Source organism: Trichosurus vulpecula, chromosome 5 (assembly GCF_011100635.1).
Source record: "Trichosurus vulpecula isolate mTriVul1 chromosome 5, mTriVul1.pri, whole genome shotgun sequence".
Taxonomy (NCBI): domain Eukaryota; kingdom Metazoa; phylum Chordata; class Mammalia; order Diprotodontia; family Phalangeridae; genus Trichosurus; species Trichosurus vulpecula.
In genome coordinates, this window is record NC_050577.1 from 217,745,658 (window position 1) to 217,763,925 (window position 18,268).

At 40.9% G+C, this 18,268-nt stretch overlaps 1 protein-coding gene across 1 annotated transcript in view; it reads right to left on the reverse strand.

Annotated features, from left to right (window-relative positions):
- Window positions 1-18,268, reverse strand: part of CFAP54 (cilia and flagella associated protein 54) — a 303,572-nt gene that overhangs the window by 126,178 nt on the left and 159,126 nt on the right. Inside the window, exons 42-46 of the mRNA XM_036760711.1 lie at window positions 15,382-15,534; window positions 10,082-10,276; window positions 8,521-8,608; window positions 7,840-8,049; window positions 3,874-3,940 (exon numbers count right to left, since the gene is read on the reverse strand). Coding sequence (XP_036616606.1) covers window positions 3,874-3,940; window positions 7,840-8,049; window positions 8,521-8,608; window positions 10,082-10,276; window positions 15,382-15,534 — 713 coding nt within the window. The remainder of the gene's footprint in view (window positions 1-3,873; window positions 3,941-7,839; window positions 8,050-8,520; window positions 8,609-10,081; window positions 10,277-15,381; window positions 15,535-18,268) is intronic.

Here is an 18,268-nt window from a genome sequence, read left to right on the forward strand (position 1 = left end):
TGGGTACAGAATATCATTAAGAGCTAGTACAAAGCCAGTTCAAGCTAATAATTCTTACTGGTGCAGTTTGTTACTGTACCAGGTAGAGTGATAAGTGTTTTGCTGGGGTCCACTCATGAGTAATTGCTAGGCATAGTGTCCTTGGGCTGGTGAGAAACTGCCAGGGATAGTGTTTTGAGGCTAGGGAGAAATGTAGTCTTGGAATTCAGGTCCAAGTACAGGCACCCAAGCACCCCATCAAAATTAACCAATTTTTTTAAAAAATGCCCCAATAATCAATCATGATTTTAGCAGTTTTTATTAATAGATTGATTATTTTTGTTCTTGTTGTTAAGTTGTTTCAGTTGTGTCTGACTCTTTTGTCACCACCATTTGGGGTTTTCTTGGCAAAGATATTGGAATGGTTTGCCATTTCCTTCTCCAGCTCATTTTACAGATGAGGAAACTGAGGCAAACAGGGTAAAGTGACTTGCCCAGGGTCACACAGCTAGTAAGTGTCTGAGGCCATATGGGAACTCAGGAAGACAAGTCTTTCTGATTCCAAATTCAGTGCTCTATCCACTACACCACCTGGCTGCACCAATAGCTTTATATTCATACTCTATCAAAAGTCAGATATCAAATTTTATTATTCTTTAAAAGGAGTAATTCCACATCCAAGATCAAATGCCCTGTGCTCAAGAAACAAGGAAGGTGAAAGAGAAAAAAGCATAAGAAGAGCAGCTCAAGTAAGTGAGGAGTCCAGGGAAGCTCCTCACTCCCAAAGCAGCCTCCACTTCTCCTCCTCTTCCCCTTTGAAGCATTTGTAGGAGGGATAAGACACACCAGAGGCTGAACAAGCTGGCCTTGTATTCAGAAATGCTTCCCCCCAGAGAGCTGCCTCATCAAGGCTTCATGGAATCAGCCTCTTCTGATACATCAAGCAAGCAGAATCATCCTTCAAAGTAAACAAAGCAAAGGCCCATGGCTACATCTCTAGGTAAAAAACAAAAACTCCAAAAAAGCCCCTTTTTTCTAATTCAGATGAAAGTCTTTTTATCAGCAAAAATCAAGGAATTAAAAACCTAAGAAGGGGAAAGAATTCCACATATGGATAGTCCAATTGGTTTCTTCTCTTCCTTACATAGGTACCCCAAGTCACCAAGGCAGTCCAACATTTTGTTTGGAGATGAAGTTGCCTGGATCCCATGGCTACTGGAGCAATTGGCCCAAGGACTACAGGATGAAGTCGAGAACGACATTTTGACAACATGAACACAAATAATCTTGATTAGGACCAGAAAAAAGGACAGTAGAACTGCCTGAAGAGACCAATATAGATGCCCAAAGAACTCTTCTGATGCCCCCTCTAACACTGAGACTCTATCAAAGAGCTCCAACATTCAGCATATAGTTTCCAGGGGTCACTAAACAAAGCCCACTTCCCAAAATTGGCTTCTTAGATAGGGTTTCCAAAAAAAATTTCAAGTTTTAAATTGCACTAAGATTTTGCCAACAGCTTTCCCTCCTCCCCCCGGAATAATTTTCAAGGGGCTTCAACCAGTTCTTTCAATCCAACTTCCCAACTTAATTTACAGTAATTTAAAGTGACAACCTGTTTTCCTATCATTTTAGGCCTTTGAAGGGGGATATTTAGCCAGCGCAACCCTAGTTCTAATTTTTCAAGAGAAGAGAGAAAAAAACTATTCTCCCCATTCTTTTAAAAAAAATTTAATTTTCTTTCTTATTGTGAACTTCAAAATGATCAAACCCCAACATTTCAATAAACAATTTTTCAAAAGACTGTAGAATAAACTTGATCTTCCATTCTATAGAGTTTATTTTTAAGCATATATGTATATGTAATCTATATCAAATTGCTTACCATCTCAGGGAAGGGGACAGAGAGAATTTGGAACTCAAATTTTCAAAAAATAAATGTTAAAAATTGTGTTTACATGTAATTGGTAAAAAAAAAATTATTCAAAAAAAGTGTGTAAGTAATCAAATTGCTATATTTGTTAAAAGTTCCTTGCCTACTTTTTTGGTTTTTTCTGCACATTAAAAAAAATCTTGAACTCATTGAAACGCACCTTGTCATTAAGATAAGGATGTCCAATATCTCATTGTGGCAGGTAGGGATCTGGCCGTGAACTCGCCAGTGGAAGGCCACTCTGAAACCTCTTCAGGACTAGCAATAGACGCTGTTGTCCTTTGAGCATCAGTCAAAGTTCAAAGAGATTCACTAGCGTCTGAACATGGACTTTGGGTCCAAGGGTCACAGGGAGGTAAACTAGATCTAAACCTCCCATTTTGTAAATGAGAAAGTCAAGGCTCCAAGAGAATATGAGTCAGGACAGACCTCAGGTCTCCAAAAGTCCTGTCTAGGTGTCTTTCATTTCAACTACACTTATTCCTATTTTCCTTTTGACACTTTTGTGGAGTGGTGATTGCAACAGTGTAGTTACTTGCTCTTCTGACACAGATTATGATCCCTCTGAGTCTTTTCCTCCTGTGAAATCCCCGTCCACAACTTTTCATGGATCCTCCAGAGAAGACCAATGATGGAAGTGCTCAACTGTGCTCAACATGATGGAGACCTCTCTCTCATTCATTTAGTGATGTTGGGGTACTGAGGCAGTGATGAGTCTCTAACTATACAACTGTCTCACCCCTCCATTCCCACCATACCACTACACCATTTATAATGGCAACTTGTCATCAGAAAAATCTTTCAGCAAACTCACATCTACCATAGAACTTAACTTTCTGCTTTGCATAACTAATAGTCAACAAGCATTTATTAAGTGTTTACTATGTGCTATGTGATAGGCACATAGGAAAATGCACAAGTTTGGTCAGGACTAAAGGCCATATTCTTGTCTGTTTCATAGGCCACAAAGGTCATCACTTAGTAGTCAACTTTTTAGTAATGAGCCTCTTCATGCTTAGCCAGCCTGTCCCTGGATATCAGGCCTACTGCTTGCCACTAGGCCCACTCCCAAAGGCTTTCCAAATTGGTAGAATTAGCCTGTGTGCTCACTTAGCTGGCAATGCCTTCAAGAGCCCAGCACCACCTCCATGCCAAGATGAGGGTTCCAAGCAAGACATTTGTGGAGACCTCTCTTCATAACTATTTAATGTTTTCTGTGTGTTCTTAAGGGCAGCTAGGTGGCTTAGCGGATAGCTTGAGGGGCCTTGAGTTAGGAAGATCTGAGTTCAAATTTGACCTCAGATGCTAGCTGCATGACCTTGAACAAGGCACTTAACCCTGTTTGCCTCAGTTTCCTCATCCCTAATGACAAAAGAATCATTTGCCCTATTAGTGAATCCCTCCCTAGGAATCACAATTGCTGTCCTTTGACTTTCTCAAGCTTATTGGGATGGGTGGAGGTGCTAAGAGTGAATCCAAAAGGAGCCAAGCAGGAGCTGAACAGAATGGTTGGCCAGCACAGTGAATATGGGCTCCTTACAGTGAATCCCTTTCACACTGTGACTTTCCCTACTGTGATTTCAATACATCATGGGTTGGCATAAGAAATTAAATGAGAATTTCTGCGAAGTTTTTCAGAAGGCACAGATGACGAGCGAAGGCCAGCAGATGACACAGAGCTTATGATCAAATACTTAGCCCAAATTTTACGAGAACGTACTGTAAATACCCCATAAAAGAAAAAGAAAAAAATTAGGCTTCCTCTCTGGTATGAAGGGAGGGCCAAAGAGTTTAGAACTTTCCAGATTGTGGAAGTGCCGCACCCCTAACCCTGCAATGTGGAAGGGATAACTATATTTCTAACCACAGCTTCCTCCCTCCTCTCACCCACAATTTGTAGGCAACTGGATTTGTTGAGCAATTAATTGGTCATGTTATTATGGAAAATTATAAATAGTTACCTTAAAAAAATAGGAAGAGAAAATGCAGCATTCAGTTCGCTCACTTACATTTGATATCAAAATGTATCTGAAAAAAATTACAGCAGAGAAATTATTTGATTGGCAATCAATTTTTCAAAAATATTTTTAAAAGATTATCTAATTACAGAGGATAGCTAGGTGATACAGTGGATAGAATACTAGGCTTGGAATCAGGAAAACTCATCTTCCCGGGTCAATCCAACCTCAGACATTTACTAGCTGTGTGACCCTGGGCAAGTCACTTAACCCTGCTTAGCTTAGTTTCCTCATCTGTAAAATGAGCTGGAGAAGGAAGTGGCAAAGCACTCCAGTATCTCTGCCAAGAAATTAGCCCCAAAATTTTTCATGAAGGGTTGGACCCAACTGCAACAACTCAACAACAACAAATGGAATTATGGTAGTCTTCGAATACACTAAGTATTTTACTTTCTGACAGATGAAATGAGCTAGTTTCATTGAATAACAAATTACTTCATTCTGTTTATTCCAAAAGAACTCACGAGGTGGGATTATTTGCCCTTCCTCTATGGAAGAGAGTTTTCTTCCCTTACCTACTTTGATCCCAGGGAGGAGAAGCAAAAGATCATTTATTAAGAACCTACTAAGAGTCATGTACTGTGCTACGTACTTTTTATTTTACAAATAGTATCTCATTTGATTCTCACAAGAACCCTGGGAGAATGTTGTTGTTCAGTCATTTCAGTTGTGTTTGATTGAAGTTTCAACTCTACTTAGGAGGCAATAGGGAGCCATTGAAGAATTTTGAGCAGGGGAGTAACAGGAGCAGATATATGCGTAAGAATATTCTTCTGCCAGTGGAATGAAGGAAAGATTAGAAGTGGGTGGGTGTGGGGTGGGAGAAGCAGGGTGAAGGCAGGCAGTGATGAGGTCCTGCACCAGAATAGTAATAATGAGAATAGAAAAGAGGACTCTGGAACTGTTCTGATAAGAGAGAGGGGAGACAGAGAGAGAGAGCAACAGAGAGAGACAAAGAGATAGAGACAGAGAGGCATAGAGAGATGGACAAAGAGAGAGACCAAGACACAGACAGAGAGAGTAAGAGAGAGTGAGAGAGAGAAAGAGAGAGACAGACAGACAGAGACAGAGAGACAGAGACAGAGGAGAGAGGAAAGAGAGAAATCGGCAGAAGTATTGATGGGAAGAAGAAGGGTCAGTTTAGGGGGGAAGCTCCATTTTGGACACTCTGTGTTTAAGGTACTAGTAAGACATCCCAACAGAGAAGCCTGATGGGGAGTGGAAAATGATCCTTCAAAGCTCTGAAGAAAGGTCAGGGCTGGAGATTTGGGAGTCATCTGCAGAGAAGAGCAAAAGCCATGAGAGTAAAACTATTTCCCAGGCATGGAATATAGAAAGATAAGAGAGGGGATGACCTTTCCACATAACAGTGGAAAAATCCACCCTAAAGATCAGGAAAGAAGGTGAGGAACCAAGGAAAATGGCAAGAAGGAAAGCAGGAAGGAAAGAAGGAAGGAAAGAAGAGAGGGAGGGAGGAAGGAAGGGAGGGAGGGAGGGAGGGAGGAAGGAAGGAAGGAAGGAAGGAAGGAAGGAAGGAAGGAAGGAAGGAAGGGAGGAAGGGAGGGAGGGAGGGAAGGAGAAAGGGAGGGAGGGAGGGAAGTAAAGCATTTATTGAGCACTTACAGAGATAAAACAATTACAGAGGCAGAGATAGAACCAGGAGTGTATGATATTTCTGAAACCAAATGAGAAAAGAGTATTCATCAGAAAGGTATGGTCAGCCACTCTGAGATCAAGCAGGAAGAGGACCTGGGCAGAGCTGTTGGATTTAGGGCATAGGATGCCACTGGTGACCTTGGAGCCTGGTGGTGAATAAACCACATTGCAGGGGACTGAGATAGCAGGTGATAATGTAGAGAGAAGTGTGGGCTACAGACATGCTTTTAGAACTAGATTTTCAAGAGCGTGACCAAAGCAGGGCTTTTCTACAGCCCTCAAATGAGCAGGTGGAGCCCTGACTGGTCGGGGAAAGCTGGCTTACTGCTGACCAATTCCCCCTCTCTGCCTTCCTGCCCCTTTCTCTTACCTGAATCCAAGCTGGCCCATGTGGGGCCAAGAAGCCAATTCGTGTGCATTGTAGTCAAAGTCCACACCACAGCACATGCACCTACGGAGGAATGTCCTCCTCCTCTCAGACTTTCCCACATGACTCATGAAAGCCCATTTATTAGAAGAACAAACATAAATAAATAAATACATAACCCAAATCAGGCTCCCAATAAATCAGAACTTAGCAAATTACATTACATTTTTAATCTGATTCTTTTACAAACAATAATTTATGAATTTTCTGAATACATTAAAGCTCCACTTATTACGGATGAGTAAACAGTCTACGTGGGTGATGGAAGGTCAAGGGAGAATCCTGATTTGCGCTTCCATAAATTTTCTTCTGAATTTGTCTCTGGGCTCAGGATATTATGTATCTGTCACCACCTCACCCTTAGGTCATGGAGGCAGCCTTCTTTCATTTTCTGTTCCTCCAAGAAGCTGAAGCTACTCAAAAAGATGACAGGAAATTCTGTGGCAGAGGCTCCTGTCACTAGCCAATCCCATTTCACCCCTCCTTTTACAGATGAGGAAACTGAGACCCAGAGAAGTCACAGGTGCCACAGAATTAGAGCTGAAAAGGGCCTCAGAGAGGCTGTATATCCAAGCATACATGGGTAGAAATGGCAAAGCCAGAATTCGAATGCAGGCCCTAGGACACCAGAGGCCAGCGCACTCTCCATTCATATAAGTTCACTGATTCTGAGCTGGAAGGGACCATAGACTCCAATTCTTTCACTTTACAGATGAGGAAGCTGAGGCACAGGGGATGTAACTTCCCTAAAATCAAAATTACCATTTGAAAAAGGGAAAATCAGGGATAAAAATTTTTCCCTTGGATAAATTTTCAAATGGGAGTAGAATCAGCATTGAAACTCAGGCCCCATTTCTACTCAAACAACTGTTCAGTTTTGGGGTGTTTTTCTTTGTCTTTATAAAAAATATATCTAATTTATTCATTTTCAGGGGTCTTTTTCTTAAACAATCCAATTAAAGTGAATAGTTGTGAAACATTTACCGTTTTAGGCATCGGTAGACTGTTACAATCCTCAACAAGCAGAATCAACCATTTCTGGATAAAGGATGAGCAGGACAAATCCCTCCATCTCAAGCCCCTTGACTTGTCTGTTTGAACCATCTACAATGCTAAACAAATGAGTGATCCACCTTTTGCTGAAGTACCTGCTACCATCCCATGCCTTCAGTAAGTGAGGTTTATCCAGTTTATAAGAACGATGATCACAACATTCTTAGCCATAATTATCTTCTTTTTATCCATCTCAAACTCTGATAGCTTGTTTTCTGCAGGTGGATACTTGAAATAATAATAATATAGGCCACAGACAACATTTATGTGAGGCTTTAAGGCTTGCAAAGCACTTTACAAACAGTATCTCATTTCATACTCACGACAACCATGAGAATTAGGGGCTCTTATCATCCCCATATTACATATGGGGAAGATGAGGCAGATTTGCCTGGCATTACCCAGCTAGTAAGTATCTGAGGTGGGATTTGGGCTCAGGTCTTCCTGATCCCAGATCCAGTGTTCTATCCACTGGGCCAAGCATCTTCACCAGCTAAGTAGATAGGAGAGTGAAGTTCACTTATGACTAGAGTTCAGATTTCTGGTCACATTATCTTTCTCTCAAGTGATCATCAGAATAAATGGTTACTCAGATGCCCATGCAGACTGAATGTTTATATGAAGAAGTGAACTTTTGACACTTCGAGAAGAAACCAGACAGTATCTCCAGTGCCAAAGATATTTTACATTCACATAAACAACAAGGAATTGAGTTATTGATTAGTTGGTTTTTTAACAGAAATTGAAGAAGCGTTGTTACTCTTGCCACTTACTGTGCCATCTTTGAGGCTATGACTCCTCCCTGCAAGCATCCCCAAATTCCAGCTATCGACAGAAATTCCTCACTGTAATCGATGGAGTTTGTACCCATGACAATATCCGGAGTTTTTAGAGGGGGATTGGCCAGTTCTTTCCATGTATGAAGAACATCTGGTTTTTTGAGAATGGCATCAAGGGCTTGGCTCCAGCATTTATAAGCTGCCCTGCATGTTGGAAAAAAAATCAGAAATATGCCACTTTCCTGTACATAGAGAGCTGGAATTGCTTCTGTTAGCATCACAGATCCACTTTCATTAAGAAAGTAAATACATGTTTGGACTGATTCGGATGACATTTTACTAATATTTATAATTTATATATTTATAAATATAATTTATGTTTATAATATACCATCAATATCTTAAGGAGCATTTGAATAAAAAGATGATTCCATTCCCATTTGAAAAAGGGGAAATCAGATGAACAATCAATCACTCCAGAGGCATTTCTCAAGTGTCTTCCACATCCCAATGCCAGCAAAGGAAGCCACTCATAAAATGCATTAATATAGCAGCAAGGTTCATGGAAGTGTACCAATAACAGAACTGTTCACGTTAATTAAAATCACTTGCAAATTGGTTTTTAAAAAAGGTTTTCATACATTCTAGCAATGCATCTCCTTCCCAAAAATTCACCTTCTGTTCTCTGCATAGATGTGAAGATTTCCAAGCTCATGTAGTGCTTGTATCTTGAGATCTGTTAGATTGTTGATTTCAAGGGTATCTGGGTTTTTTCCAAAACAAAAGACAGACGTCAGTTCCTCAAAAATAACCGTGACTCCAGACTGTTATGCAAGAGTATTTTTCAAAAGCCTTTAAAATTCCCTTACATATTAATGACAACTGGAAGATTCATCAATTCTTTATGGTTAAATAATTGACCTTGATAAATATTTAGGCCTATTTCTCTTGATCTGAAGGATATTATTCATAGCTAATCAAAACAAAACCAAATTTTCTTTCTCCCCACCTCCCAGATTCTCTATTCTTTGGATGCAGGCTTATAGCTAGATTGAAGGAAAAGCACTTGACTGTGGTCCAGGGCCCCTGGAGCTACAGACCAAAGCACATCATAATAATGACAAAGATACCGCTCCTCAGGGCAGAGTGGGAACAGCCACTAGCCAGTCATATATGGCTGCTATCTACACTCCTCAAACGTTTGTTCTCTTAGTGCTGTATGACCATGGAACAGCATGTCCTAGAAGACCTAAATCTGGGATGGAGGATGTGGGGAAGAGAACGTAAGAGGACCATTCAACTACCACTCCCATAAACCCACACTGGCAAAGCAGGGTAGGTTAACATACACCCGTTTACTTCCTTTGCTAAGAAGAGACTCACACTCAACAGGAATGCATCAGAACAGAGGTAAACCAGGCTTCCAATAAGAGGGAACAGTAATGGCCTGTGTGTGTATAGAAATATGTGTATATTTTTACATATATTTGTATATGTATATTGTGTATACATATGTTCACATATGTGTGTATACACACACAGCATTTTAAGGTTTTCAGCATGCTTTGTAGATAGCCTCATTTTATCCCACAACAACCTTGAGATGTAGAAGCTATTATTATCCCCATTTTAAAGATGAGAAAAGGGAGACAGGTAGGGGTCAAAAGACTTGCCCAGGGTCATACAGCTATTACGTGTCTGAGGTCACATTTAAATTCGGGTTTTCTTGACTCTGGGTCCAGTGCTCCATCCACAGCACCACCTGGCTGCTTAAATAAAGATTTCAAAACCATCTGGAATTATATTTGTTTTCCCAATAGATGAATTCAGGAACTGGGTTCCCACCCCCACGAGGTTTCCAAACTGCTTTGATTTACTGGTATTTCACAATATACGAACTGTCCTTCTTCGAAAGCTAAGAGTTGACGGTGAGATGAAATTTGACAATCAGTCTTGAGGTGGCACAGGAGATCGAGCGCCAGCCCTGGAGTCAAACTCAAATTTGAACCTGAGTTCAAATCCAATCTCAGATACTTACTAGCTGGGTGACCTGGGCAAATCACTTTACTCCCTTTGCCTCAGTTTCCTCGTCTGTAGAATGAGCTGGGGAAGGAAATGGCAAACTACTCCAGGATCTTTGCCAAGAAAAGCCCAAATGAGAGCATGAGGAGTCAGACACAACTGAAACAACTGAACAATAAACAACAACAAAAAACGTGTCTTGCTGAAGTCTTACCAATAGTTTTCTCGTAAGAAGCTATAACAAGTTGAAATTGGGAAGGAGAAAGTTTCTTGCTCTCCACTGTAGTAGAAATAGCGAACTTTTCACTGAGAAGATCAGGGGGTGTTGGCAAATACATTTCTTCAGCTCCAAGGCTAAATTCCACTTTTCCATAAAAAAACTTGGGATTGTTTATCCCACCACTGCTTTCTAAATAGGGGATGGGGGGTGGGAGAAGGGGATAAAAGAACACTTTTTGCTTACATTGGTGATTAACCTGCAGCTTTCTTGTTAGATATGCTAAACTCTTTCTCTCAGATAGTTTGAAAAGAGACCAAATACTCAACAGCAGAGTTCTACAAACATTTTCAATCAATAGCAGCTCCCAACAGCAAGCTTCTAAAAGCTTCTGGTAGCTCCCACCAAGCTAATTTTTCTGTTTGTATCCCTAGGACTTGACACAACAATTTGCAGATCAGTTCAGTTCTGCCATTTTTCTAGTAGAATTCAACTTCTTGTGACCCCATTAGGGGCTTTCTTGGCAAAGATACTGAAGTGGTTTGCCATTTCCTTCTCCAGCTCATTTGACAGATGAAGACACTGAGGCAAACAGGGTTAAATGACTTGCTCAGGGTCACACAGCTAATAATTGTCTGAGGCCAGATTTGAACTCAAGAAGATAAGTCTTCCTGATTCCAAGCTCAGTGATCTATCCACTGGGCCACCTTAGCACATATAGGTGCTCAAGTGTTTTTTCATTCATTTATTCATTCAAGCCAGTTGATAGGAAACCAATCTTCTAAATGATTAACAAGCATTTTAGATTAAGGCAGGCCCCACAGTCCTTTCCACCTTCCCCATAAGATTATCTCCAATTTACCCGGTATTTATCCTGCATGTGTATAGCTGTTTGCATACTGTCTCCCTCATTAGACTATGAGCTCCTTAGCGGATATGACCTTGTTCTTTGTTTTTGCCTTTCATTGGATCCCCAGGGCTTATTAGCACAGTACCATACACACAGTAAATGCTTAATCAAAGCTTGTTGACTTGACATGTGGAGAGAAAAAGGAGCAAGAAATACCTTGCAGAAGCTTTGGGGATAAAAGAAAGATAGAGGGAGGTGGAGACAGGGATTGGAAAAAGAGGTAGAAAGATTTAGCTGTGTTGAAAAAAAGTGAACAAGCAGAGAAAAAAAGTCATTTAAGAGAAATAAGCAAAAAGCAGCTGAGACAGTAGTTAATGAAGGTTCCTAAAGTGATTTAGAACTGAAAGCTGAAAGGGATCACCATGGTCACTCAGGTCTCCCCACCCCTGACTTGAGAGTCAAAGAAACTGAGGCCAAAGGGTAAATGACCTGCCCAAGGTCACAGAGGCAGCTAACCAGAACACTTTGGATTCCAGCCCTGGTGTCTTGATTCTAGATACAGCGCTCTGGCCATTATGCCATGGGCTACTGGAAAAGTCCCAAGCCTGAAATTTGAGGATAAATTATTGGAGAGGTTTTGGGTACCAACTTTCAGAGCACAAGTTAATGCCTCAAAAGACAAAAAATAACAGTAAAGAAAGTAACAGACCTATATATTAGGATTTTTTTTCAAAAAGTACTCTAAGGAAGTATGATTTTTAATTTGTAGTTGAACTGAAGGTGATTTGAATTTGCTTTTAATGATAAGATATTTTTTACATTGAAAGGTATGAGTATCAGTGGTTATAAACCTGTGGTTTAGGCTTAGAATGAAAACCTACCATCAGCAGCAGTCTTTTCTATGTATACCCGATGGCACCTTTCTGATATTGTAGGGATTAGAATGAAATTCTGGTAATGACAGCCACAGTGAAAGGCTTAGCACCAGGAAGACCCGGGTTCAAGTTCTGTCTCTGGCAGAAATGGTTGTTTGACCCTTAGACAAGTCACCACTCAGTGCACTAAAGCCACTGTCTTGAGCCTACAAATTGCAGAGAAGGAGCTGACCTAAATTAGTATAGAAGTTCCTTATACCAAATAAATCACTGGTGAGATGGGGGAAAAGAGCTAAGTAGCATGGCTCATGAAGTGACTGTTAGTTTTATGCCAATGTACAAAATTGTAACCAACCAGTTCCAATTTCTATACCATGCCATCTACAGAAATAGGTCACACTTTCAAGAGACAAATGCAGTAACAATCTATGACAACTGACCAAGTAATTCCAAACTCCCCCTGAATCAACTCAACAATTCCCTTGGGTTTTTGGCCTGAAAACCTGGAAAATCACCTCAGGTTTCCGCCTTGGTGTTAAGTCCAAGACAAGGTAAAATGAAAAATTTTTATTGTGTCCAATTGGGAGGCACACAAAGTATGCTGCAGAAGGGGACACTGACTTTGTGACAATGGCCATGACATGGAAAACTGTGTTGGAGGTTTCTCAGGAGTTGAGGACATTTCCTCTCTGCAAGAGTCCCTGGGATTTTTCCTGGAAAAAATGTAGAGGTCAATTTCGTATGCAAAAATGGACCTATATAGTGTGAAATCACAGGCCAGAGCAGTCATACTATAGGCCACTGCTGGTCATTAAGAAACTGGCTACAGATGAGAAAAAAGGGGTCAGAGGTTATAACAAACATCTAGTGGATACCTTATTAGAGTCATAAGCTGTCAACTTATTAAAATTAATGAAGAAATGTATTGATCTTTACATGGGAAATTTATTTATTTTGCATATTTTGCACATTTAATTTATATTGCTCTGAAGAAATCTATTCAACTTGTAGTTGAGTTGAAAGTGACCCAGGTCTCTTCATTTTAATAATAAAATATGCTTATTTAAATTAAATGGCATGGAAATCAGGTGTTGGGATCTGAGGTCTGACATCTGGAATCCTGGAGAAAGCATACTCCCTTCAAGTGAAATCATGATCATACCCAAGAGCAGCCTGCTAACAGTGCAGGAAAGAATCAGGGAATTCTGGGCCCCCGCATCTCCCGTCAGTGCATATCAGGGAAGACCCCGGGACCTGGCGGAATTGCATTCGACACAATCTAGAGCCCTAGAGCCAAATAGCCTAGAAAGAGTAGTGTACCCCCAGACCATTTGTTCCTGCTTTCAACGCAGCACTAACAGCCTGTGCAGAGGGGAGTAACCCGGCAACTGTGTCTGCAAGTGCCATGGTCCCCTCCTCTTCAGAAGCTACAGCCAATGAATGATAATAATAACAGTAGTAAGTAGTAGTAGTAGCAGCAGCAGCTAACATTGATGTGGCACTTACTATGTGCTAAATGTTTTACAACCATTATCTCATTTACTCCCTATAATAGAAATAATAACAGCTAATATATACATACATACATATATATATATATCACCTCCTATGTGCCACTTTATACAAATATTTTCTTATTTGATCCTCACAACAACCCTGGGGGGTAGGTGCTTTTATTAAACAGAGATGAAGTGACTTGCCCAAGGTCACACAGCTAGTCTCTGAGTCTGGTTTTGAACTGAGGTCTTCCCCCAGCCTCACCGACAATCTCAGATATTCAGATGATACCATTCTGATGGCAGAAAGTGAAAAAGAATTAAGAAGCCTCTTGATAAGGCTGAAAGAGGAGAGAGTAAAAGCTGACAAAGCTTAACATCAAAACAACTATGATCTTGGCAACTGGTCCTAAAAATTCCTGGCAAATAGAGGGAAAAGAAATGGAAGCAATGTCAGATTTTATATTCTTGGACTCAAAGATCACTGCAGTGACAGCAGCCATGAAATTAAAAGACACCTGCTCCTTGGAAGGAAAGCTATGGCAGATCTGGACAGCAGACTAAATAGCAGAGACAGGCTTTGCTGTCAAAGGTTTGTATAGTCAAAGCTACGGTTTCTTCTCAGCAGCAATGCATGGCTGTGGGAGTTGGACTATAAGGAAAGCTATCGCCATAGAATCAATGCTTTCGAATTCTGGTACTGGAGAAGACTTTTGAGAGTCCCTTGGCCATCAAGGAGATTAAATTAGTCAATACTTAAGAAATTAATTCAGGTTTTCACTGGATGGTCACATACTGAAGCTGAAGCTTAAATCCCTTCTTTGGCCACACGATGAGAAGACAGGACTCGTTGGAAAAGACCCAGATACTGGGAAAGATTGAAGGCAAAAGGAAAAATGGACGGTGGAGGATGACATGGCTTTTCTGCTGTTTGGCATGGAGCAAGCCCTTAATGAACATTTGTTCATTCATTCATTAATTTGTTATGGCTTGAGAAATCCTATGCATTTACAGGAAGAAAGAAAGAACTATTCGATCCAAGAAAACCACTGATGGCAAAGCTTGCTGTGGAGAAAAGAAAATCACCAAGTCATTGTCTCAGGTCTTGTGGGAAAGTTTAAAACATGTTTACGTCAAAGCACAACCATTTTCCTGACTCTGAACCCCTCAGCAAGCTAAAAAAAAAGGACATAATTGATTCAGAGTGTTGTCAGTTCATCAATGACAATTTCATTTTCAATTACTTGCTCTGAGGGTGACAAAGAAGGCAGACAGAATCAACCAGTAAATTAATCAATCAACAAATACTGATTGAGGTCCTACTCTCAGCAAGGCATTCAGCTATGTGCTGTGGGAGAGAAAGTTTGGTGAAGAAATTGTAGGGTATGGTGAAAATAAAGGGTGGTAAGAAGGGGTCAGAAAGACAGTGGTGGAAAGAGACAGCAGGAATCGGGGTAGGGATGGAGAGACAAAGAGGGAGGGGAGGGAATGAGAGGGAGGAGCAGAGAGGGGGAGAGAGAGGGAGAGAGAGGAAGAGAGAGAGGGAGCGGGGAAGATAGGAAAGAAGGAAGGAAAGAAGGAAGGAAGGAAGGAAGAAAAGGAGAGAGAAAGGGAAGAGAATGAGAGGGAGGAGCAGAGAGAGGGAGAGAGAAGGAGAGAGAGAGACAGAGAGACAGAGACAGAGACAGAGAGAGAGACAGAGAGACAGAGAGAGACACAGAGAGAAAGGAAGGAAGGAAGGAAGGGGCAGAAAGAGGGAGAGAGGGAAGGATACACAGAGATACAGAGAGAGGGAGGCAGGAGAGAGAGAAAAAGTGAGGAAGGGACAGAAGGAGAGAGAGTAGAAGGGAGAGAGAGAGAAAGAAGGAAGGAGGGAGAAAGGAGGGAAGTTAGAGAAGATTCAGAGATGACAGAGACATAAAGAAGGTGACAGCTGGGAAGGGAGAGGGAAATGTGGGGAAACAAGAGGGGGACAGACAGGGGAAGACGGTTGGCCAATAGAACCCCCAAAGTGATAGCCATACCCAGTTAATGGTTCAGTAGAGATCGTGCGGATTCCTCTGATGGATACTGTACCTTGTGTGTTGGCCAGGAACAAGGTGAGCAACTTTCTGCTGTATTTCAGCGACCTGTTGTGGTACTTAGATTTCCCCAAGGTTTCTCTAAAGTACCTCAAAGTTTCTTTCACATTCAGGGGCACAGAGACTAGTCTGTTTGCTTGGAAGATTTCTAAAAGGAAAACACAGGATTATTGGACAGGAATCATACTGCCAAGTTATTATCAGCCACGTCTATTTTATAGATTAGGTGTTTTTCCTTTCACAAACCAATACTCTCTCCCTGGACCACCAGTAATTGTTTCAACAATATTCAACATGGAAGCTGACTTTGGTAACTTTTTTAAAAGTTAATTTTAAAAACTTGGAAAATTCTTTTGATTCTTATGAAATGCAAATAAGCTCGGATCTCAATGATCTTCTTTATGAAGTCTACTATTTCTCTTTTCTGGCTAATCATAAGAAATGAAACCATCTTTTTTTTAAACTCAGGTAATCTTTTCAAAGCAAGGGAGCCTTGGGGAAGGGAATACAGGAAGAGACTAAGAAACTTCGTGGACTGAGAAGTGTTTTTTTAAGGAATGAACATAAAGGCTCTTGGCAGATTGAGAATCCAGAAGAAAATAAGGTCAAGAGTATGATGGAATGGAGAATTATGCAAATAACCAAGGATATAGAAGAGCATATGGGGAGGACAAATTTTAAGAAAAGGGCAGTAAGAAGCCTTTGACTGGTGAGGAATTGGCATGGGGAATTGGGGAACACTGAAGTGGAAATTTATCATACATGGATGCTCTTCCAAGACATCTCCAAACCTTGTTAGAACAGAGGTTCCCCACCCTTGTGACCTTGGGCTCTGATAGACCAGTGTTCACCTTATTTTGCCTGGTATTGGTATGGCCTGCCATACAGTTACTTGGGTTTAAAGCAGGGCTGTGCAGGAGACAGCCGGGTGTTAAATATTCACTGTGAGCAGTTACCTTTCAGAAAATGGCAAATGATACAATCCAAGCCCTGATTTATTGTTTTGTTGATTGTTTAGGCCAAAGGTGTCAAACAATACTGCTAAGGGATTAAAAGTAACAGATTAAAATGTAACTGAAATATTTGACAAAATAAATAAAATATGGGGTTTTCTAATATGAAGCCAGTAGGGATCCTCACGTACAATTTACTGACCCCCATTTCTATCTGAGTTTGAAGCCATAGCTATAGACATAGTGATGCAAAAAATGCTAACAATGCTGCATTCATGTGGCAGAGGTAGGAAGAACTGGTTGTAAAATGTTTACTAGCGTGCCCTTTGTTGAATTCAAAGAATCAATTATACAAGTACAGGATGGGGGGAGGCAAGACTAAATAAAAAGTCCATGTGAAAAAGGCTTACAAGTCTTAGGTCTTAGGGTCCCAATCAACAGAAAGCCCAGATCTTCTTGGTTGCATTAAAGGAGGTCTGACGTCCAGAATGAGGCTAGCAATTATTCTACACAGCACTGTGCCCCAGGAAAACCACATCTGGTGTATATTACATGCCCAGGTGCTACATTTGAGGAAGGATCTTCACTAGAATGTTCTCCAAAGGCTGATGACCAAAATGGTGGAGACCAAGCCATACAGCGATAACTTAAAGTAATAAGGGGTGTCTAGCCAGGAGAAGAGACGGCGAGGGGTGGGGCATAAGAGTTGCCCATGGGCTGACATGTAGGTCTTGGATGCCTTTTTCTTGACCTCAGAAGGCAAAACTAAGAGCAATGTGTAGAAGCTATGGAGAGATATTTAACTTCATAAAGATGAAATGAGATGTCCCAGGGGTAGTGGATTCCTTGTAACTGGAGGGCTTTAGGTGGGGGCTAAATAGGAAGACTTTTCAGGTTATGTGTAGAGAAGCAGTGTCAAACTCAAATAGAAACAGATGCTTGTGGGCTGCATATTGACTTAGAAAACCCCTAATTAACATTCTCTAAGTTGCATTCTATCTTTACTTATTGGGTTTTGTGGCCCTTCAGCCCAAAACCCTTCTGTTGTAGAGGAGATTATTTTTTCCTCTAGCATAGATTGAACTAAATTACCCCGATAGAATTTCTAGTCTTTTTAAATAATATTTTATTTTCCCCCAATTACACGTAAAAACAATTTTGATGATTTCTACTCTTGATGCAGGGAGACCAATGATAAGGCTACTAGGGAAGAGAACCAGGACTAAGACAGTACTCATAGGAATTGAAAGGAAGATCTGACACACCCTGGGATGATGAGAATTGAGAAGATTGGGGTAAATGTGGGGGTTGAGAAAAAATTTAAGAGATTTTAAGGTTTCAATCCAAGGATGCTGGAAGAATGGTGCTGCCTCTGACAGAAAGAGGACAGTCAATGAAGAGAGTCTGTTGGTGATGGCAACTTTAGAGATGTTGAGTTTGAAGTTAGAAGTACTGGGAGTAGGAAATGGGGAGGTAAGGGAGTCATTTAAAACTAAAAGAGTTCAGAGATAACCCTCCTACTTTAGAGAGAAGGGAACTACAGCACAGAAAAGTTAGGTGACTTGTTCCAGCTCTCACAGATAGTAACAGAGCTAGGATTCAGAGCCAGGTCTTCTAACTACAAATCCAATGCTCTTGCCACTAACCCAAAGAAACAATGGAAGAACAGTATGAGTCATAAAAACGACTATAATGAAGGCTGGCAGTTCCTGTGGAATTAACTATTGCCTTATGAGGGGTAAAGACCTAGTTTGTTTATAGAGGAGGCAGCACATTATAACGCAAATAGTATAGTAGAGTCAAGCATAGGACTTGAACATTAATCCCAGCTCTGTTCCTTATTACTTATATAACCTTTATCACAGTGGCTTAGCACACAGTAAGAACTTAATAAATGTGCGCTCTCTCTCGCTCTCTCGCTCTCTCTCT